At 45.6% G+C, this 23,964-nt stretch overlaps 1 protein-coding gene across 2 annotated transcripts in view; it reads left to right on the forward strand.

Moving 5' to 3' along the window:
• The window catches only part of SP1 (Sp1 transcription factor), a 136,591-nt gene that overhangs the window by 21,575 nt on the left and 91,052 nt on the right, over positions 1–23,964 (forward strand). For both annotated transcript variants that reach the window (XM_069230964.1, XM_069230963.1), the window contains exon 4: positions 5,557–5,719. In XM_069230964.1, the coding sequence (XP_069087065.1) occupies positions 5,557–5,719 (163 nt within the window). The remainder of the gene's footprint in view (positions 1–5,556; positions 5,720–23,964) is intronic.

Here is a 23,964-nt window from a genome sequence, read left to right on the forward strand (position 1 = left end):
ATCTTTCAATCTAACCACATCCTACACCACTCTACAACTCTAGGAACACATGTCTGTTCCACTACAACAAGGCTACCAGTCACACTCTTGAAACTGAACAAATGTCATCTTTGACACTGACGAACAATCCTTCAGCACAACAAAAGCATTAAAGGTTGCTGAATCGAACAGATGGATAGCCAGTTTCTTATACCAAAAGTAATACTTACGAACAGCAGTGTAAGATTCCAACCTCTGATCTACTCTATTTACACCATCCATGTGCTTATTGTAGTCTTAAATGCACAGAGGTTTGCACACTTCAGTAACCTGACCCCAAACAGTCACAGGTGAAGTGCGTTTATCATTGATGGTAATCAGCATGTAGACATCCTCTTTTCTGCAAATTTTACAGCTAGCAGTTCATCACTAGGCAAGGCACCGCACTGTCCCCTCAAGTTGTTGTTCTTGTAATACTATACCAAAATGTGCTGCATAATTTGCCTTTTTCCCGTTGCATAATTTACCTAACCCTGTTGCATAATTTTACTGGCCCTGACTGATAATGGGATTTGTGCTATCTTTTGCACAGCAAAGTTCTGCCTAAGAAACTATTAAAGGTTATTTATCATCTGTTTCAATTTTCTGCCGTAGTTTGTCGAACAAACCATCACTGTTTAAGTATTCTAAAGTCGGGCATGGACAGCACGTTTTGCCCCTTCCACAGCCAAACAACCCCCCCCCCCCCACGTCGAATGTGGCATTCGATACAGCGACGAAAAGGATGTCGACCCCATACATCTGCTGTAGCAAGGGGCAACATTTACGTGCCTTTTCTGCTGTGGCTCTTTATTTGTACCCATGGCTATACTGCTATGTGATTCTGGCAGATTTTGACACGAACTCGCATTTAATGATGATTGTTGTTCACTACCTAGCGACATTTTTTTTGAAGGGTTAGATTTGTATTACTCTCCAGTTTTGTATGAGGAGATTTCGTTTTTCAAATGTTATGAGTTCTTGTTGGTTGCCAAGGTATGGTCCTTTTTGGTTGTTTGTATACTATTTCTGATTTGAAGTGGTGTGATGGCGCTTGCTTGTTTCATATGTTGAGTTTTCTTTCCTTTTTGACAAGGTATTCTTATTTTGGGCTCCATGTGATGTGATACGCTTTGTGTGTAGTGCTGTAATAGTCCTTGCCTGTCTCGTGCTTTTGTGTTAGCTGACGAATTGATGATGCATTATGTGTCTTGCCAGCTTTATTTGATGGGGTGTTTTTTTGCCAGTTTCATTGGACGCTTTCTCGTATTCTTAAACCAGATGCTACTTGCCAGTTTAATGCACTGAGATCAGACTGACGATTAGCTGGAGTTTTGACTGTTGCCAGGTTGTTTTCGTGTGATGATACCGAAAAGGTGGAAATTCTAATCTTCTCTTAGCTCCTGACTAACCAGGTATATGAAAGAGAAATTGGAGGAGGTAGCCTTTGCTTCTTTACAATGGCCTCATTGCTTCTCTTTGTAGAAATGAAAGAGAACGAGCAAAGCAATGTACCTGGTGGTTGCGGTTTAACATTGTTATTTGAAGTAAGAAGGCCATATTATCCCGCATCTGGCCTTTTTATTTGATAGAGTCGGGCTTGAGGCGTTGACTACATTGAAACCCGATTCATTAGATTGTTTTGTTAATGGCAGGCGCGCGACAGGCAGAGTGTTGGTAGTGCTACAAACTGCACTTCATTGGGGGAAAAAATGCTGCTTGATCCACTGGTACAGTCGGGGTGGGCAGGATGGAAGCCCTATTGTCAAGCAGGTGTGTGCACGAGATGTGAAAGCAGAGTGGAAGGACAAGGCGCCGAATGGCTAAATAATAGATTTTGATAGTAAACTTTGATCCTTCAACTATGCGGGAAGAAAAGATTAATCATGTCGCATAATGCGGCACATTTGGTGATAGTATCCCATCATTATTTTATACACTTGTAAACACTGTCTGGGCATAGGTTGCACCTCATATGTACCAGTTGAACAGCCAAATATAGCAATAAGTAACTGAAAGTTGACCAGTCTGCTTTTGCAAAGGCGCTTCTACTGCGCGACAAATCATGTACCTGCATCTTTAGTAACTTTTAGACCTTTTGATGTAAAACCAGTTTTTTTTGTGAAAATCTGCAGATTATCCAGCACATAATGGATTAAGTGACAAATGCGATACAGCCATAATTATGCTAAAAAAGCTGCTTCCGCGCAATTGCACAATATTAGTGGCTCTAGTTATAATCCGTTGGACAGGTTCAAGATGCCAGAACTATGTCTGTTTTCCAAAATAGGTCAGTTAAACTAGAGTATGGCAAACACCACTGAAGTTGAATACGTAATCTAAAAGTGTGCAGGAACGGGAGTGTGCCTTGCGTATAGGGTGTTTAAGGGCAATTTAAAGAAGAGTTATCATCTACATGGATGCCAGTTGATGGCGTGCAGCCCCTCACTAGATGGCATGTGACCATTTTATTGGCTAGTGTCTGAATATGACACTTTTGCCGTGAGTTTGAATACCCTACGGCGGTTCCGCCCCGGCTGAGTGTAGCAGTAGGTGCTATAAACAACAATACAACCCTTGACAACCACCCGGCAGTAGTACTCCTGCCTCCAAAACTAACAGAAAAACGGTGCATAAAATATAGAGGTCTTGGGTCGAGGCAAAAACACGCTCTGTGCGGTGAAATCCGTATGCGATGCCTCAGCCGAGGAGGCGTGTGTGAGAATGAGGAACTTGGGAAGAATTATTTCCTCATTCAGAAGCAACTCTCGCCGTGTCTTCCACAGAATGTGCGATAGTCTTCGGGACCACTCTGCGTCGGTGGAGTATAGTGAAGTGGTCTGGGGTGTATGGGGCTTGTCTTATGTCCCCAGCCGACGGAGCTCTTGCTTGAAAGCAGCTTCTTGTCCAAGGCGTGCACTTGGTAGTTAAAGTCTGAGATTAGAACACCATGACCTGAAAGTCTAAGAAAGCGTATTGACAGGTCTCTTCGATTAGACACTTCTTAGTTGATGAAACAATTTTAATTGTGAAAACCCATTTTGGTCAGAATTTATTAGCATCGAAGACTCAAGTTGTAAAGAAGGCTCTGGGACATTCCTTTTATGTTGGCATTTCTAGAAGAAAAAAATAATGGATTAGGCTTTTGTGTCTATTCTGAAAGCGTTTTTGTCAGTATGGTAAATCATTGTATTTATTTAGTTTTAGTGCAAGTCTGCTTCTGAGGTCGTCTAAGATGAGTACCTGCCCGAGCTGCACGTCAAAACCACATGCATAGCTCTCTTTCAGTCTCTCTTTGAATTTCAGCCTTGTAATCCTTTTGAAAATCGATACGTTGATAATCACTGACTTTGATATTAGTAACACTTGTTACTACCTTCACGGTTACCTTCAAGAACATTGATGTGCTGTGTATAAGACTCACAAGTTGAAGAGAGACGCTATGTTTATTGCCCCCAAAGAAGGCTTTTATTCTTGTGAAAACCTTTACGTCGATCTGTTTTGACCAATGGGCCGGCGTTCAGTTTTGCGTTTCTGCCAATGAGTTTTTCCTTACGTGCAGACTATCACCGACTTCTTGAAATGTGTTCCTGAGACGGGCACCCGTTAAATAACTGCATGATGCTTTTGATATATATATATATATATATATATATAGTAGAATTCGGATTTTGTACGGAGCCCTGGTAGCTTTGTCTGTGTGCAATGACGTTAACAACCCACAAACGTGGTGATGCATCGGACTTTTAATTGAGACATAACATGCAGCGTTGCCTGCTGTTGTGTCGAAACACTCCTCAGCGAACCTATTTTATTATTATTTTTGGCAGTGATTTACTTTGTTACATGTGGAGTTCAAATTCAACGCCCACATTGCTGAGTCGGTGCTTGCTCACAGGGTGTTTTCCTTGCTTACGAGGGAACAGGCGCAAGTCATTCATTGCCTGGTACCACCCATTTCATTGTATCCCCGTTACTGTAATTTTCCACTTGCAGGGTGCTGGCTTGCATGCCGGTTTCTATTTAATTCAACACTTAGTGTGTAGGTTCAGTAGCACACCTGCTGCTTGGATCTGCATGGGCCTCTTTATAATATTTTTTTCCCACATTAACGAAGGAATCTTCTTTATCTGCCACTGCTGACTAGCACATACATTTCCTGTACCCGTACAGTATGCTCACTGCTTATGTGTATGTGGGGATTTTTTGTTTGTTTCTGAAGGCCAATGAATTTGCATTTCTTGCTAGCCCTTTATGATGAGGGTTTAGGATTCGTTTGAAAACCTATTTGAACTGCTGGTGGTGTCCCAAAAACCCTCCTTTTTTTTTGAGTTGGTGCCCTTGGCCTCATTCCTATTCGCTCTCCCTTTGAGCTGATATATGCAACTCTTGGCTAAAGCATGTTTGTGATAAAGGATCAGCTTGATAGACAACACCACATGAGAAGAGGCCTCAGACTGGTCCAATTCAGGCACCACCTTCCTCTCACCTGAAATCCCATTGTTTGGCAGAGACCATTCTGAAAAACCTGTTCTCTGTCAGTGGCATCTAAATATTTTATTCACTTGCCCCATTAGGATGGAAAATAATTCGCCCTGATCCATTTTTGTTGTTTTTCTACCACACCACACCCGATCACGATCAGACAGTGGGTTTGGGTATTTCATGTGTTGATTTATATCATGTAGATTATTCCATAAATTCCACGTCAGCTCACTGTCCACCACCACGTCGGACTGTTAATATTTTCAAGATCCATAAAAGAGGATTGAGGTGGTAATGGACAAGCTGCGCAGCTTGGGGTTTGTCCACTTCACCTTTCATCCAGCTTGCAACACAAGGCAGCTAGTAGCTTGGAAATAGGGCATCTAGGAGCAGTTTAATTATAAATAAATGTTTGGTCAGATTACTTTGACATGCATTAGTAGTGTAGATGTACCAAAAGGTGTAATTTTAATAAACCAGAGCCTCTTTTTCTAATTGTACAGTTGGACTGACAACTCCAGAATTATAGCTAATCAGGTTTGAAGTAATTTCCAACAGTATTTTAAGTTGTGAAAGTCTTTGTGATGCCGTGTTCGTTGTCTGCTTTTTAGAATAGTTTTTAATCTACATGCACAAATAGGTTAAACTGGAGCATTTGATGGTGGGTGGGCTATTTTATATATATATTTTTTTTTTATATATATAATTAAAAAAAAAAAATATATATATATATATATATATATATATACATACAAAGCCTAAGGACCATTATCACAATGGTGTAAATGTAATTGATGGAATGTTTTTTATTTAGGCATGTAGAGAACTGAATAACTAGGTCAAAGACGCTGAAACAAGTGACCTTTTGCAAGGTGCCTTTCTGCAGTTGTTATTCTATAATAAAATAAAAAGCTGAAAAATACCCATGATGGAGCTATATGATTACAAACTGGTATTCGCCTCTCGTTGGAAACGATATCTCTGGACGTTAATGAATTATGCTTATGTAAACGGTGTCAACAACTCAAGCAAACATTTTTCTCTTTCACGTAGGGGATCATAATTCTCAGATGACCATCCATAGTTCTGGAGCAGATGTCATACAGGATGATCCTGGGATGGACGAAGGGGAGGCCAGTCCAGACACGCAGCCTTCAGGCCGAAGGATGCGAAGAGAAGCCTGCACCTGCCCATACTGCAAGGATAACGAAGGACGGTAGGTATTCTCTAGCTACATTGCAGAACAGGCATTTGTACTTAAATGTCTTAAAGAAATACATTGAAGAAGCGATATTTTAGAAAAAGAAAACATTTCCATTCAGTCGGTCTTTTAAAATTCACGGCTTCTCCGTGGACTAGAGTTAAGTAAGTGGACTGGTATGGCGTTAGTCTTTAATTTGCATATTCCGGAGCATCACATGCATAGTCCACTGTTCAGCACTGGCTGTACTCTTCACGCTTATGTTTTTTTACCACCTCCAGAAGGCTGAAGCATCATAGTGTACTCCCTTCCATAAGCTTTCGTATGAAGTCCATTTAGATTACATTGATTTAAACAAAAGGGTTTTTCTTTTTCTGAACTCCCACTGAATTTCTTCTTGTGCTTATTTCTACCCTGTTAGCCATAATCTGATGCACTCTGTGGGGCAACAATGAGTCCCCTGGCCTGGGCAGATTCCATGTCTACAGGATTATAATTGATAACTTGCATCAGATGGCAAGAAATGGGACTCTAGCTTTGCCAGTGCTGGCTTCTCTTGTAGGTCTCTTCCTCTAGACCTGTTGTTCCTGCTTTTTGCCAGTGCAGTATCGGCCGGGGGAGAGGGAGACTCCGTAAGAAGCAGCCACTGTTGTCAGGTGGGTTATTCTTTGTTTGGGCACGCGCAAATTCTAACTTCCCTCCAGAATAACACGGGCATCACTTAAATCTTTAAATTGGGGTGGGGGTGGAATAAACTTTAAATGAACAAAAGGTCCCAGAAGCAAAAGTCAGCAGAGAAGAGGAAGGCAAGCCATCAAATACTAAAGCAAATGAATGATAGAAAAGCCAAAATTGGTTAGCAGTGGGCTTGGTTCTGTCTGGTAGGCAAGACCTAAAAAAGGTAAGGTGCAGAAAAAAACACTAGAAATCAAGAGAAAAGTGGATGTGATCCTAGTAAGGGAGGTGCAGCCTACTCTAGCACTGTATGATAGATGTAGAAATGTGCTGATAGACATTGAACCCCAGGATTTCCCAGAACTGTAGCTATATGCATCCATATAGTCGCAGCTGACTGCAGTAGTAAAGAAAGCCGAACCAGAGTGCCTGATTACACCATCCCTTATTGTTTTTTCTCACTCAGTCAACTTTGGTTTGTATTCATCACTCAACACGTAAGGGGGTAGCACGCTAACATAATTGCATTTTCTTTACCAAAAATAACATTACAAATTTGACTGGCCCCGAACCATGATTTCGCATTGTAGGATCTTCCATTATAGTCATAAACACTTGAATAATTCCCTGCTGGATGCATGGACCCCGGATTATATAATTTTCTTTTTTGGGGGGAAGGTGGCATTTTCAGACTTTGTGTAAAAGGCACTTGGGGAAAAAAGTGATGACATTCTAATTAGAAATTCAGTCAGCAAATGAACAATGGGTCCACTTGTAAGAGAATGGTAAGAAACCTTTAGTGAAAACACAAGAATCATTTTTCAATGGAAAAAAAGTAATAACTTTGAGGTAAAATCATTAGCAGTATTCCTGGGATCTTTTTCACTGGGTGAGAGTCCACTTCTAGTGCAAGGCATTCTGGGTGGGATGCCTCCCTGGTTCTTAGAGAGAGAAGAAAAAAAAGAGACGCCTATTGCTTTGTTAAAGCCAACAGGCTGTATTTTTTTACATTCATGTTTTCTGATTAAGATGCTGCAATATAGTATTATGAATACATTTCAGGTTTATAACTAATGTACGCTCATGAAAAATGAGACCGTTTAGTCTTCTAATCAACAAATGTATTCAGACTTTTCATAGACAGACATTCTTTGATGCTGTTTCTATGAGAATCAACAATGTAATAGTGTTGCGGGGGTCCACAAAAACGGCGGGGAATTATTTTTGACTGTGAATGACTATCCTACAGTGCAGAACCATATTTCGAGAATGGGGATTCCCAACATTATATTTGTTTGCCACTGCAAGAACCAAAAATGCTGACATTTTGTGTCAAGGGCATCTAAACAGAAATCAGGGACCCTTTTTGATCTAATGTATCAACTCTTTTACTCTGATCCCGCTCACTGCTGTGGCGCTTCTCAAAGTACACAAATCCAAGATAATCTTTATCCTAGTAGCCCAAGATAGACCAGACAATGGTGGTACCTGCATCTGTCACTCGTATGAGATGTGACTGCCACCGGTCTTCAAGGTCCGACCCTGTGCCCAAATCTGAAGTGATGGAATTTGGTTGCCTGGCTTTTGAAGTCAGGCATTATGGACACACAAATCTTTCCCGAAGAAGGCTTTGATATACTTAAAGAAGTAAAAATGTCAATCACCAAGATCTTGTTCTGCACTAAAACCAAGTAGATTTTGCGTTTGGTGTCACAATAAGGGTTTTGATCTGATTTTGTGCCAGAAAGAAGTCCTCTTTTACTTGATATATATGAAGCCAAATCCATTATTTAATGCTGTTTCCATGGAAATAAACCATACAGAAAAGTGTTCTGGAGTTCCGCACACTAAAGTGAAGATTCTTATGATGCAAAATCGAGACTACTGGTGCTTATTTGACTGAGGTAAGCAATCAAATTGACATTTAATATCGAAATGTTGGAACCAAGCTTTTAAAAGTATGGTCTTCGTAGCCACACTGTGCAGAATGGAAAATGTTTGATTAGTCCTATGTGAGGAGCCCTTTTACGGAAATTGCCTGCTAATAGGAGGGCAACAGTGTGTTCGATGGCATGTGTGACTATAGATTCACATGCTCTGCATACTCCTGCCATCTAGTTTTGGGTCTGGAATTGTGCAAGTTGATTTTCTTCCAAGAAGTCTTTCAGACCACAAGGTCGAGTAACTTCTCCTCTCAGTGATATTGCGCAGGGGGCATCAACTCCATTGTTAAATTGTTTTCTCTCCGCTGTCTGGTTCAGATGTGTGCCTCCGCTCTGTGTATTAGACTCCGCTCAGTGCGCCCCCCCCCCCCTTTTTTTTTTTCCCCTCTTTATGGTATTGTTTTCGGTCATGCTTTTCTGTTCCTGTGCTACTTTCAAATTTTGTCAGTTCAGGCTCTGCCCGACCACCTTTCAAGGCGTTACTGTACGTTTAGGGGCTACCTTCCCCCCCATCTCTCCAGTTTCATCAGAGATGCATTTCTGTTGGAACATAAACCCTTCCATTATTGCTCTTGTTACCACGCAAAATATCCACACACCGATCAACACCTCGTGTGCAACCTCTGCCTTTCACCCAAGCATAAAGAGGCCGACTGCGGTTCCTGCTGGTTGTTCAGGTTGAAAAAAGACTCTTGGGGACTGGAGGGCTCGATGGCTTGGTATGGCTCAAAAGGCCTCGGGAAACACTACCGATCTCTTCGGGGAAATAGCATGCCCAAGAGGAACCAGCCACCGAAGAGGAAGAAGCCTTCTTCATTGAAGACTGCTCCGGCTCCGATGATGAGCTCGAAATGCAGGATTTACCATCTGCCCAGCACACGAGTACTGTGGCCCCCTGCTCCACCACCCAAGCCCTCCAAAAAATACCTGCTACTACTGTTGGAGATCGCCAGACGGCTACTGCCTCCTGCCATGGTCGGTTCCGAAAAACTGTCTTGGCCGCCCCGCCTTTGGGCCACGCACCGAAGATTGCAACAAAAGCTAACTCCTGAACATGAACCTCCGGCTTATCAGACAGAGCATGTTTCAGCACCAAGCCAAACCTCTGTACTGATCCGGCAGCTTCCTCCTTCGACCTTGGCACCGATGAAGTCTCTCAGCCAAGCTTTTGATACTGAAAGCTTTGGAGCCGAAAGACTCCGTCCTGTCTTCGGCCTCTACTGCACCTCTTGAGCTGATCCTTGAAAAAATGGACGCTAGACAGTAGAAATTACAGATTCAAGAGGGCACCGGCCGCATCATTGCAGCTCCTTCCTCTCCTCTTCCTCCAAAGAGGAAATTGTCTTTTGAGGAGTCCTTGGACATGGCCGCTCATCACTAAAAAAAATAATTAGGACAAGGCCAACAACCCTGCATATCATCCTTCTTCTTCTTCTTCTCCTCCTCCTCCAACTCCATCACCTCTACACACTCCACCACCTTCATCTCCTACACATGACACACTTAATACTTCTTCTCAAGGGTTTCCAAAATCTGACACTGGGGGGACTAGGGAAACCATTGGGTGATCCTGATCCTTGGGACACATGTGACACTGATTCCACTATTCCTAATGATCCAGACCTCCATCCAGCTCGTCCCTCCCCTTCTGAGGATGCCACTTTCTTTTAACAAGTTATTTATAGGGCAGCAGCATACCATAATGTTGAGCTCCATAGGAAACCCCTGGAGCAGCATTTCCTTTTTGACACCCTTTCTTCCTCTCACAAGGACACCCAGTTTTCCCCCCCCATGCTTCCTGGCATGGTGAGAAATGCCAAGGATATCTTTAAGAAGCTAGTCTGTACCAGGTTCACCACACCCAGGTGGACAACAAATATAAAGCGGCTCCTTTGGATCCTTTGTTTTAGGACTCGAGTACCATCTGACTCCATTGCCACCACTGTCCAAATTAGGCAAACAGTCTGGTTACTGGGGACATTTCTCATCCTGAAAAGGAGAGTAAGTGCATTGATACTAATGAGAAGAGGGCTGGGCACAGGTTGCAAACCATTGGTGCTTCGCCAATTTGCAGGCTCTTTAGGCCCGCTACGATAGAGCTCATTGGGATGAGATTGCAGAACTTTTGCAGTAACTCCCAGAAGAACATCACAAGAGAGGTCAGCAAATTGTCACTGAAGAGCAGGCCATTACTAATAACTCCATATGATGCACCCTTGACACAGCGGCCAGGGGTATTCATGCAAGCTTCCTGCTTAGAAGGCACGCATGGCTACGTTGCTCTGGGTTTAAACCAGAGGTCCACCAGGCAGTTTTAAATATGCCTTTTCATAAGGCGGAGCTCTTGTTTGGACCACAGGTAGATTCTCCCGTGGATACAATAAAAAAAGGACACTGATGCAACTAAGGCAATGGGAGTTTTACTGGCTTCCACTTCGAGGGGCTCTCTTTTGGCGCCCAGGCTATAGAGAGAGAGAGAGCTACAAATCCACCTGCACTGACACCTCCACTTCCCAACAGAAGTAACCACAGTGTTCCTACACTGGGTTTATTACAGTGGTTCCTTTAGAGGTTTTAACAGTAAGGAAAAGAGAAAGTGTGCTTCCACTCGCATAGCAACACCCACTGCATAGCAGTGACTACCTACACCATCCCCTATGACCACACAACACCTTTCTGGGGCTAGCTACAGTTTTTCCATCCAGTCTGGAATACAGTCACTACAGATAAATGGGTACTAGCCATTATCCAACACGGCAATTGTCTGGAGCTCATTATCTCACCACCCAACATTCTCCCTCGTAGTCGCAGGTTGTAACAGGAACATGTGACCCTTCTCAAACAAGAGGTCCACGCCTTTCTTCTCCAAGGGCCAGAGAACCCTCGACACCAAAGCTCAGGAGTGAACTCCCTTTACTTCCTGATCGCTAAAAGGGGTGAGTTTCTAAGACCAATCTTAGATCCCAGGCCTCTGAACAAGTACATCCTATCAGAACACTTGCATATGGCCATTCGACAGGATGCCATTCTGCTTCTACAACAGGGTGACTTTAGGGTGATACCAGACCTAAAGGGTGCCTACTTTCACATACCAATACACCCTGCACATTGCAAATACGTATGATTTGTCATAGCAGGCAAAAGCTACCAATTTATAGCGCTGCTATTCGGGGTCACTATTGCAGCACAAGTGTTCACAAAATGCTTATCAGTAGTTGCATCACATCTGCAAAGATAATGTCCACATATTCCCCTGTCTGGACAATTGGCTCTTCAAAGCCAGTACTCTTCAGTGCCACAATCACACTCGGATGACAGTAAATCTTTATAGCCTAGGCTTTTCTGTCAACCTCCTCAAGTCTCACTTACAGGTTCAGCCATATTAAGGAGCAATTCTAAACACACAGGTGGGATTAGCACACCCCAATCCAATTTAAACAAGTTACTCCATCTAGGGTTCCCCCCGCACCCTCCTGGAATTTTAACATTGTTCTTATTAGAATCGTGTGACCCAAGTTTGAGCCTCTTCACTCGGTGTGTTGGTGAGCTCTAGATTTAACCTTAGAAGAACCTTTCTTCTAAATACACAGAGAGAGGGCCTGATTTAGAGTTTGGCGGAGGTGTTACTCTGTCACAACAGTGATGAATATCCCATCCGCCAAAATATAAATCCTATTAAATCCTATGGGATTTCTATTTCGGCGGGCGGGATATCGTTTAAACCCCCCCCCCCCCCCTCTTGAGTCATTACTGAAAGCTGGGGACCTAATCTGTTAAAATTATTAAATTTTCAGACCAGTTGTCGAACCTCCCAAAGGGTCCCTGGACCACAGGTTGGGAACCACTGCCCTAGTATATGGTACTTGGGTACCAAAGGGATATGGCACCAGGGGTTCCCCCATGGACTGTAGCATGCATTGTGCCGCCCATGCAAAATGTGTCTGCAAGCCTGCCATTGCAGCCTGAGTGAAAAGGTGCATTCACCCTTTCACTACAGGCCACTGCAAGTCAACCTTATGGCAGGCCCTCCTATCCCGGAGGGCAGGATGGAGGTATCTGTCTGTAAGGGCACCCCTTGCATGAGCAGAGCTGCCCCTATAAACTCCAGTTCCATTACACTGGACTTCGTAAGTGCAGGGCAGCCATTTTACCCGGGTACTGGACCTGTGTCCAGCTACATAATGGTAACTGAATCTGAGCCTGTTTGGTATCAAACATGTCGGAATCGTACCCCCAATACTGTTGCCAGTATTGGCTGTATGATTCCATGCACTCTGGAGGCTTCTTAGAGGACCCCCTGCCCCCAGTATTGTGCCTACAAGTCTTCAAGGGTTTTGCAAGCAGCCGGCGCTGCTGCCACCCTCTAGACTGGTTTCTGCCCTCCGGCTGCTTGGCCAGCTTAAGCAAGGGAAGGCAGAACAAATGATTGCCTTTAGGAGAGGGAGGCAACACCCTTTCACCTTGGAAATAGGTGTTGCATGGCTTGGGAGGGGTAGCCTCCCCAAGCCACCAGTATGCTTTGAAGGGCACATTTGGTGCCCTCTTTGCATGAACCGGTTTGCAGTAGTTGGGGGACCCTTGGTCCCTCCTGTGGCGCAAAACCAAGGGGTGGTGCCCAGAGCTCCTCCAGGTGGCCACTAGGTTCTGCTATCTTGAATCCAATGTGCAGAGGCCCCTTGGAGCATCTGAGTGGCTAGGTCATCTAGGTGACATCACAGCCTCCTCCTTATAGGTGGTCACCCTGATAGGTGACTAATCCCCCCTTCCTGGACTTGTTAGGGTCTCCCTTTTGCATGGGTCCTCAGATTCTACATGCAAGATTCTAGCAGGACTCCGCTGCAGTGTTTACTTCATCTTCTGGCCATTGTAACCGCAACTGGACTCTTCAGGAACCAACAATCTGCAACTCTAGCGACAACTCTGCTTTGCAACATTGTTTCTCCGGCTCCATCCAGCACCTGCAACATTTCCCAGGCTTTGCTTCCTCTGAGGCCGACGAGACTCCAACCTGCACCAAGAAGTAAGAAAATCTCCCTTGTCACTCCCCTGCATCTGCTGGCACTAACTGCAACGACGACTGGCTATGTGGATCTGTTTTCCTCTGGGACTGCATGGATCCTGCATCACAGGTGGTGGTCTGGAGTTGTCCCCTTGGTCCTCTGTCAGCTGTGCAGCTTGGGAAACGCTAAGCCCTAGCAGGACAGTATCCCTGTGCATGTCGACTCTTGCAGCTACCAAGGCTTGTTTGCTCCTCCAAGGGATCTTAAGGATTTGTGTTGCCCCAGTGCCCATCACTTCTTCCTGCCAAGCACAGTTCCCTCTGCTGCTCCATTGACGTGGGACTCCTCTTCAGGTGTGCTGAGTGGGCCTCACTGCAACTGCTGTGCCTGCTGCCAATGGGTTGCCTCGGGGTGGCTGCCTCCTCTTCTGGTGACTCCTGACTGCTGAGTGTCACCCCGGACTCCCCTTCTTGGGTTGAGTCCCCTGGGCCTTGCTGGTCCTCGCCAACCGTCTTTTCCATCTTCTGCATTTTCCAAGGCTTGTTGGTGGTATTCCTGAACCACTGACCAACTGCAACTAGACGGCCAACGTGGCACACCATCTGCATCACTTCAGGGACTCCTCTTCGTCTCCTGTGCTGCACAGCTGGTCTTTTTTGTCCCTCGTTGACCTGGTCCTGCATCCACAGAAGGGTCGGTAGTGGCTCTTGCCACGACCAGACACTCCATCACGAACTGGACTTGGTCCCCTTCCTTTGCAGGTCCTCTTCTGCCAGAATCCATCTTTGGGTCTTGCACAGTCGTTTTGCTAAGTCCATCTGTTGGGTTTGGGGAAAACTCGGTACTTCCCTCTGCTGTCCTGGTCGCCACTCTGGTACTCGCCTCTTGCAGTTCCTAGTTCCTCCAGCTCCTTTGACGATTTCTCATCCTTGGGTGGGGGACTGAATTTCACATTACACTTTTAGTATATGGTTTGGCCCTCCCCTAGGGCCCTCACTATTTCCTATTACTCCAGTATTGGAACTTTCATAGATTCACATGCTTGAATACTTCCACATCGTTGAGATGGGAGTCCACGGTGGAATATACAACATAGGCCTGAAAAGTACATGTAGAATACATGGCTATAACCCATCAGGTACACTGGGTTTATTACAGTGGTTCCTTTAGAGGTTTTAACAGTAAGGAAAAGAGAAAGTGTGCTTCCACTCGCATAGCAACACCCACTGCATAGCAGTGACTACCTACACCATCCCCTATGACCACACAACACCTTTCTGGGGCTAGCTACAGTTTTTCCATCCAGTCTGGAATACAGTCACTACAGATAAATGGGTACTAGCCATTATCCAACACGGCAATTGTCTGGAGCTCATTATCTCACCACCCAACATTCTCCCTCGTAGTCCATTTTGTCAAATAGACCCAAACTAAAATTTGAACCAATCAGATTGCCTCACCCCATAGAACCTCCTTTGAGGAGCTGCCTTCCCTCAGTTTTTCCACTGCACGTCATGCTGAGGAGTCTCCTTTGAGCTCTGCTCGAAACATTTCTCTCTGAAGACTACTACCCGCATTTTTGACATTTCTTTTCTTCTCTGGTGCTTCAAACTGGCTACCATGTGAGAGACACCAAGAAAGGGCCTTTTTTTAGATCCTGTCCCTCTTGTTTGAAGAAAAGATTATATGTGGATGATCCACATGAGGAATGCATTTACTGCTTATATCCCAGCCATAAAACAAAGGACTGCAAGATATGTAGAAAATTCTCTACAAAGACTTTGAAGGACAGAGGGTCGTCTGCTTTTGTGGCTTGAAAAAGGTAAGGCTGGCCACTCAGCCTCTGAGGATAGTGCCTCTTCCTCTATCTCTGCTCCTAAAACACTGGTTAAAAGAAAGCAGGTATACTCAGATGTTCAAGAGCCACCCAAGAAAATGACACAGAAATCAGCTGGGAACTCTTTGAAAAGTCACAACTCTCTGCAGAAGAAAACAGGCATTCATAAGGGGAAAGAATACCTAGGAAAATCCTCCTAAAAGACTGTTTATGAACCGGCTACTCTACCTTTGAAGGTTCTACACAAGTTTAAGAAAGCACGTTCTGCACCGTCGATGGTACTCTCGTCGACGACTTTATTCAGTGATGCCTGTAATAGTCGTTCGATCAGGGTCCTCGTAGACGACCGTATCATTCTTGTCGACGGGATGCCCCATCTCGTCAACACTACTCGTCAAGACCCTCCCGTCGACTACTGATCTCACGTCGACCCTCCAGGCAGCGGTGCCTCCGTTGACGATGCCCTCATCGACACATCCGTCAACGATGCCCTCATCATCGATCACTCTGTTTCCAGTAACTACGACCAGTCCAGTGACGTCGACCAGTCAAAATGATAACGGCAGAGACCATCGTCTTTACCTCTGTACCACGCTGCAGAGCATACTCCTGTAGGAAGTTGGCTCTGTATGTGCTATTTCAAAGTAAGGAATAGCATGCACAGAGTCCAAGGGTTCCCCTTAGAGGTAAAATAGTGGTAAAAATAGATAATACTAATGCTCTATTTTGTGGTAGTGTGGTCGAGCAGTAGGCTTATCCAAGGAGTAGTGTTAAGCATTTGTTGTACATACACATAGACAATAAATGAGGTACACACACTCAGAGACAAATCCAGCCAATAGGTTTTTGTATAGAAAAATATCTTTTCTTAGTTTATTTTAAGAACCACAGGTTCAAATTCTACATGTAATATCTCATTCGAAAGGTATTGCAGGTAAGTACTTTAGGAACTTCAAATCATCAAAATTGCATGTACACTTTTCAAGTTATTCACAAATAGCTGTTTTAAAAGTGGACACTTAGTGCAATTTTCACAGTTCCTAGGGGAAGTAAGTATTTGTTAGGTTAACCAGGTAAGTAAGACACTTACAGGGCTTAGTTCTTGGTCCAAGGTAGCCCACCGTTGGGGGTTCAGAGCAACCCCAAAGTCACCACACCAGCAGCTCAGGGCCGGTCAGGTGCAGAGTTCAAAGTGGTGCCCAAAACACATAGGCTAGAATGGAGAGGAGGGGGTGCCCCGGTTCCGGTCTGCTTGCAGGTAAGTACCCGCGTCTTCGGAGGGCAGACCAGGGGGGTTTTGTAGGGCACCGGGGGGGACACAAGCCCACACAGAAATTTCACCCTCAGCAGCGCGGGGGCGGCCGGGTGCAGTGTAGAAACAAGCGTCGGGTTTGTAATGGAAGTCAATGGGAGATCTAGGGATCTCTTCAGCGCTGCAGGCAGGCAAGGGGGGGGTTCCTCGGGGAAACCTCCACTTGGTCAAGGGAGAGGGACTCCTGGGGGTCACTCCTCCAGTGAAAGTCCGGTCCTTCAGGTCCTGGGGGCTGCGGGTGCAGGGTCTCTCCCAGGTGTCGGGACTTAGGATTCAAAGAGTCGCGGTCAGGGGAAGCCTCGGGATTCCCTCTGCAGGCGGCGCTGTGGGGGCTCAGGGGGGACAGGTTTTTGTACTCACAGCCTTAGAGTAGTCCTGGGGTCCCTCCTGAGGTGTTGGATCGCCACCAGCCGAGTCGGGGTCGCCGGGTGCAGTGTTGCAAGTCTCACGCTTCTTGCGGGGAGCTTGCAGGGTTCTTTAAAGCTGCTGGAAACAAAGTTGCAGCTTTTCTTGGAGCAGGTCCGCTGTCCTCGGGAGTTTCTTGTCTTTTCGAAGCCGGGGCAGTCCTCAGAGGATGTCGAGGTCGCTGGTCCCTTTGGAAGGCGTCGCTGGAGCAGGATCTTTGGAAGGCAGGAGTCAGGCCGGTGAGTTTCTGGAGCCAAGGCAGTTGTCGTCTTCTGGTCTTCCTCTGCAGGGGTTTTCAGCTAGGCAGTCCTTCTTGTAGTTGCAGGAATCTGATTTTCTAGGGTTCAGGGTAGCCCTTAAATACTAAATTTAAGGGCGTGTTTAGGTCTGGGGGGTTAGTAGCCAATGGCTACTAGCCCTGAGGGTGGGTACACCCTCTTTGTGCCTCCTCCCAAGGGGAGGGGGTCACAATCCTAACCCTATTGGGGGAATCCTCCATCTGCAAGATGGAGGATTTCTAAAAGTTAGAGTCACTTCAGCTCAGGACACCTTAGGGGCTGTCCTGACTGGCCAGTGACTCCTCCTTGTTGCTTTCTTTGTTCCCTCCAGCCTTGCCGCCAAAAGTGGGGGCCGTGGCCGGAGGGGGCGGGCAACTCCACTAAGCTGGAGTGCCCTGCTGGGCTGTGACAAAGGGGTGAGCCTTTGAGGCTCACCGCCAGGTGTCACAGCTCCTGCCTGGGGGAGGTGTTAGCATCTCCACCCAGTGCAGGCTTTGTTACTGGCCTCAGAGTGACAAAGGCACTCTCCCCATGGGGCCAGCAACATGTCTCTGGTGTGGCAGGCTGCTGGAACTAGTCAGCCTACACAGACAGTCGGTTAAGTTTCAGGGGGCACCTCTAAGGTGCCCTCTGGGGTGTATTTTGCAATAAAATGTACACTGGCATCAGTGTGCATTTATTGTGCTGAGAAGTTTGATACCAAACTTCCCAGTTTTCAGTGTAGCCATTATGGTGCTGTGGAGTTCGTGTTTGACAGACTCCCAGACCATATACTCTTATGGCTACCCTGCACTTACAATGTCTAAGGTTTGGTTTAGACACTGTAGGGGTACCATGCTCATGCACTGGTACCCTCACCTATGGTATAGTGCACCCTGCCTTAGGGCGGTAAGGCCTGCTAGAGGGGTGTCTTACCTATACTGCATAGGCAGTGAGAGGCTGGCATGGCACCCTGAGGGGAGTGCCATGTCGACTTACTCGTTTTGTCCTCACTAGCACACACAAGCTGGCAAGCAGTGTGTCTGTGCTGAGTGAGAGGTCTCCAGGGTGGCATAAGACATGCTGCAGCCCTTAGAGACCTTCCTTGGCATCAGGGCCCTTGGTACTAGAAGTACCAGTTACAAGGGACTTATCTGGATGCCAGGGTCTGCCAATTGTGGATACAAAAGTACAGGTTAGGGAAAGAACACTGGTGCTGGGGCCTGGTTAGCAGGCCTCAGCACACTTTCAATTGTAAACATAGCATCAGCAAAGGCAAAAAGTCAGGGGGCAACCATGCCAAGGAGGCATTTCCTTACAACTCCTCTCAAGAGACTTTCACTCATATGACAGACTGTGTCAAATCACCAAGTAAGGTGTCAAGACTTTTGCCATCTCGGTTTTTGGATGGCGATGATGATGAGGATGACTAATCAGAAGATGATGTATTTGGAGTAGCCAGGAGTCCGTCTCAGTTACATGTAAAATGTCCGGAGTACTCTGATGAAGATTCCTATTAGAATTAGCAATACTATGATCCAGTCCACAGCAGCAACAACAAGGAATGGTGTGCTTACATTCTGGTCTGTTTTCTGACATACAGGCCATGCTGGCGGATTATAAGGAGCGCTTCCATCCACAGTCTGCAACACATCCTATTCCAGTGGTTACGGCACCATGTAGTCCGGTACCTCTTCCAGTTCTCCCTGCTACTCCACAGATTCCTCCTCAAGCGCCACAGGGTCCACAAGTCCAGGCTTCGTTAGACTAAGCTGCTGAAGAAGGGGAAGTATTTTCAGAGCATGATGAGTTGGATGACTATGTACTCCCAGCACCCCCTTCACCGGAGCCAACTTCTATTGAGTCCCCTCAGGAGGATATTGGATCTTTTCATAAGGTATTAGAGAAAGCGACTGCACAATTTGAACTTCAAATGCCATCCACATAGCAGGATTGCTTCTTATACAACTTTAAAGCACCGCATAGGAAGGTGGTGAGAGCAGTCCTTATTATAAACCATATGTGGAATAAAAAATTATGCGTAACCCTGCTGCGGTGCCAGCCGAAGTTAGATAAGAAAAATAAAGCGACAGATGACGCCCATGCCATGGGACATCCGAAACCTTCGGCACCTCTAGCTGCACCTGCAGACAAGGATGGTAGGCCCCTTGACAACATTGGAAAAATATTTTCTTCCATGTCTGCCATTGTGGTCTGTGCTGCAAACTCCCTGGCGCTCCTGGGAAGATATGATAGGCAGCTATGGTTGGACATTTCTCACTCTACAGATGGTCTTCCTGATTCTAGCAAGACCGAGGTGAGGAATATTCTCATTGAAGGTCAGCGCACATCTGTTGAGGTTATTGATTGCACTAGACAATGCCGCTATGGGGTTTCGGCTCCTGGCTTGATCAGCTGTCTTAAGGCACTAAGGGTGGCTTAAAGCCACAAATTTTCGCTTGGATGTCCAAACCAAAATTCTTGACCTCCCTTATGATGGACAAGACCTTTTTGGCAAGCATTGTGATGACGCTCTCCAAGCAATCAAAGCCGACACTGATACTGCGAGGTCTTTAGGATCATTGCAGTATAAACGCCCGCCCTTTCGAGGAGCCAGGGGTAGAGGACAGTCTTCCTTTCGTGGTGGTTACCAATCATTCAGGTACCCAGCTTATTCCTCACATTTCCAATCCAATCTCCAGACCCCAATATCATCAGAGACCGCCTCCAGCGGCGGCATACAGCAGACCTCCTCCCAGGGGGAAAGTCCGGCAGACAACCTAATGACAACCTCAAAGGGCCGGCTGCCTTTTCTTCCTTGAGACATCACCTACAACGTTGGCATCAGATTGCAAACGACAAGTGGGTTCTGGACATAATAAGTTATGGTCATCTGCTAGAGTTTACTTGCATGCCCCCTAAGACACCGCCTTCCCGGGTATGTCGACAGCATCTACACCATCTCCTCCAGGAAATAATGTCATGTTGTCCATAGGAGCGATAGAGGCTGTAACTTCCTCTCAAAAATGAAGAGGCTTCTATTGTATCTTCTTCCTAATCAGGAAGAAATCTCATCTGTAGAGACCCATCCTGGATCTGAGGGAGCTCAACAAATATCTGAAGAAGCAGTCCTTCCACATGGTAACATTGAAGGATGTTTTGCAACTTCTCAACGGAGGAGATTTTATGGATTCCCTAGACCTGCAGGATGCCTACTTCCACATACCCATTCACCCCAAGCACAGGAAATTCTTTTAATTCAAAGTGCTACCTTTCGGACTCAAATCAGCTCCCCGAATTCTTTACAAAGTTCCTAGCCCCTCTTGCAGCGTATCTAAGGCGCTACAGACACCAAATATTCCCATATCTGGACGAATGGTTACTGAAGGCTTCCGACATCCAGTCTCTACGTTATTCTCTCAAGACGACCTTACGCCTGTTCGAACAATTAGGTCTCACTCTTAATCGAGACAAGTCCCCTCTTCAGCCTACTAGAAGAATAGTTTTCCTGGGTGCTATATTGGACATGACTCAAAGGCGCTCCCAGCGTAGGAAAGGCAACTCAAACTCATCAACCTAGAAGGCGCAGTTCAGAAAAGAAAGTCTCTTTCTGTTCGAAAGTTCAAGTCATTACTGGGCATGATATCCTCCTGTATCAATCTAATTCCCCACTGTCTTCTTGGAATGCGCCCGCTACAACAGGCGCTCGACAAACAATGGAAACAGACGCAAGGGTCCTTCGGGGACCTCATTCAGATAACAGCAAGTATCTCAGATTCCCTCGATTGGTGGACAACACCGGCAAACATCTCCAGGGGCTTAGGATTCTTAGCTCCGGTCCCTCAGTTTACGATAATAACGGATGCTTCGATGGAGGGATGGGATGCAAGTCTACAAAACCTCCAAATGAATGGTAGGTTGCCCCTTCTCATGCTGCTCTTCACATCAACCTCCTCGAGCTCAGAGCTATGTACCTGGCACTGCTGGCTTTCCTGCCAAGAATCCGAGGCTCATCGGTGCTGGTCTGAAATGACAATACGACTACCATGCAATACATCAACAAGCAAGGAGGGACTCAGTCTCATCTGTCCAGGGAAGCGCAGGCCATTTGGATCTGGTGCATTCAACACTCGGTGCACATAAGAGCAGAACACCTTCCAGGAGTGAGCAACACCACAGCAGACTCGCTAAGCCAGTTCGGCACATCTTCCCACGAATGTGAGCTGAATCAGCGGATGCTGGACGCAATATTCGTCAGATGGAGAAAACCAAATCTTGACCTGTTTGCGACGTCCCAGAATGCGAAATGCCGGTTTTATGCAAGCTAGCATCACCAACCAGGGTCGTTGGGGAAATGCCCTTTCGGTGGCATGGTCCGGGATTTATGCTTACGCTTTTCCTCCGATACCTCTAGTTCAGCAGGTCATCAGCAAGGTCAAATCGGAGCCATGTCAGATACTCCTCATTGCTCCAGCCTGGCCACGTCCGCTGTGGTGCACAGAACTTTTGTTCCTGTCCTCGTGTCCTCCTATCAGGTTAACACCGGTTCCAGAGCTATTAACCATCAATCAGGGCCAAGTGAGGTATCCGGAACCCAAGTCTCTCCGATTATGTGCATGACTCCTTAATTCAACGAATTTGGCCATTTAAATATTCCTAGTGACTGCAAGAGTGTTCTAGATAAAGCGCGTGCTGATAGCACTAGTAAAACAGACAAATTGAAATGGAAACAATTATGCTTATGGTGTATTTATAATGGCATTCACTCGCTTACATCTGCTCCAGAGCAGGTTTCTTAATCTGGCGCACTCTTGTCTCGCCCAAGCATTTATTAAAGTTCACTTGACAGCTATCTCCAGATATAGATGACTTTCTAAGGGGCCATCCCTCTGGTCTCATAGGCTCATCAAGCAATTCATGAAAGGTCTGTTCTGATCTTTTCCTCCAATCAAAGCACAGCCTTCAGCTTGGCAGCTAAATACAGTCCTGGGCCAGCTAATGAAGGAACCATTTGAGCCCATTCATAAATCTGACATCAAATACCTCACCTGGAAGGTAACACTTCTCTTGGCCTTAACATCTGCCCATCGAGTCAGCGAAATTCAAGCATTTACCATCCAAGAACCCTTTCTCAAATTTGCTGGCAATTTAAAGTCAACCTGCGAACCAATCCTAAGTTTATCCCCAAGGTTCCATCAGACTTTCATATTAATGAGCCAGTGGTGCTGAAGGCTTTCTTTCCACAGCCTCCGACTGGAGCAGAAAGATCGCTTCATTCTCTCGATGACAAATGTTGCCTTAAGTTTTATCTACAGCGAACGTCTTTGGATGCTCATCCACAGCTGCCTGTATAGAGCCCTGGCTTCCGAAACACTGCCTACACTTCACTAATAGAGGATACCTGGACCTGAAATAAGGTGATAACACCATAGGTGCTCACCACACACCAGCCTGGCTTCCTAAACGCATTTTCACCCTAATCAATCCATTGAGCTGCCAGTTTATTCCCTCAACCTGATTCAGTTGTAGGAAGAGCTCTTTATACCCTAGATACTAGAAGAGCCCCGATGTTCTACATAGATAGAACAAAACCGCCTTTTCACGACCTCACAAAGGTAACCCTATATCCAAATCAGGGGTAGCTAGATGGATAGGCAAATGTATACAAACTTGCTACATTAAGGCCAAAAGAACTTTACCTGTTTCTGCCAGAGCACGCTCCACTCATGAAAACGGAGCCACTATGGCCTTTCTTGCAAACTTTATCAGCTAACATTTGCAAGGCAGCTACATACCACACACCTTCACTAAGCACTATTGTGTGGATATTTTAGCACACCAACAAGCCAGTGTAGGTCAGGGAGTGTTTGTACCCTTTTCCAAACTAATGCAACTCACAGGCTAGCCACTGCTTCTAAGGTGGGGGGTACTACTTTTCAGTCTATGCAGAGCATTCGTATCTACAGCCACACATCCCATCAAATGGAGTATGTTACTTACCCTGTAAGCATTTGTTTGTTTTATGTAGTGCTGTAGATTCACATGCGTCCTCCCCTAAGACCTGTGGCCATAGCAGTTATTCTTTCTAGATTTATTTTTACCATGGACATCTTTTCTTGCGCATACCTTTCACTCCTGTCTCACCTGCCTGCGGAAAACAATTTAACAACAGGGTCGTTGCTCATGCGAAATGTCACAGAGAGGAGCCATCACTGGACATCGTGACTCCAAAGACTTCTTTGACGAAAAACAACCTGTTCAACACCGGGTACAACACTAGATGGCAGGAGTATGCAGAGTATGTAAATGTACAGCACTACATGCCACAAGCAGATGCTTACATGGTAAGTAATATCCTTTTCCTGCTTCACCTCCATTGTGAGATTTTGTTTTCCTTTTTATTATTCCATTTTTATTTTTTTATTTTCTATTTAACCCCTAATCACAATTAAGGCGTGTGGTTGCACCTGTCCCCAGTACTATGATATATATATATATATATATATTTTTAAACAAATCAGCCATAGCCAGATCTATTGCTTATGACATCTGTTTCCAAACCTGTGTTCCATGGACCCCCAAGACCCCCGCAGGCCTGGGCAAGCAGGCAGAAACACGTGCATGTTTTTATATTATTTACTTCTTTTATGCATCAGTTTTGAAAGCACAGCAAACTTCCTTGTACATCCAGCAGCTTTGGGGCAAAAATGAAAGCATCACTATTACTCCGGTGATTAATGTTCCTGCTGGAGAGAGATGGGAGTTTTGTCTAGTAACAGTTTTGACTCAACTAAGGTAGTGCGGATGATTAATATGCTTGCTGCAAAAAAC

Source organism: Pleurodeles waltl, chromosome 4_2, assembly GCF_031143425.1.
Source record: "Pleurodeles waltl isolate 20211129_DDA chromosome 4_2, aPleWal1.hap1.20221129, whole genome shotgun sequence".
Classification (NCBI taxonomy): Eukaryota; Metazoa; Chordata; class Amphibia; order Caudata; family Salamandridae; genus Pleurodeles; species Pleurodeles waltl.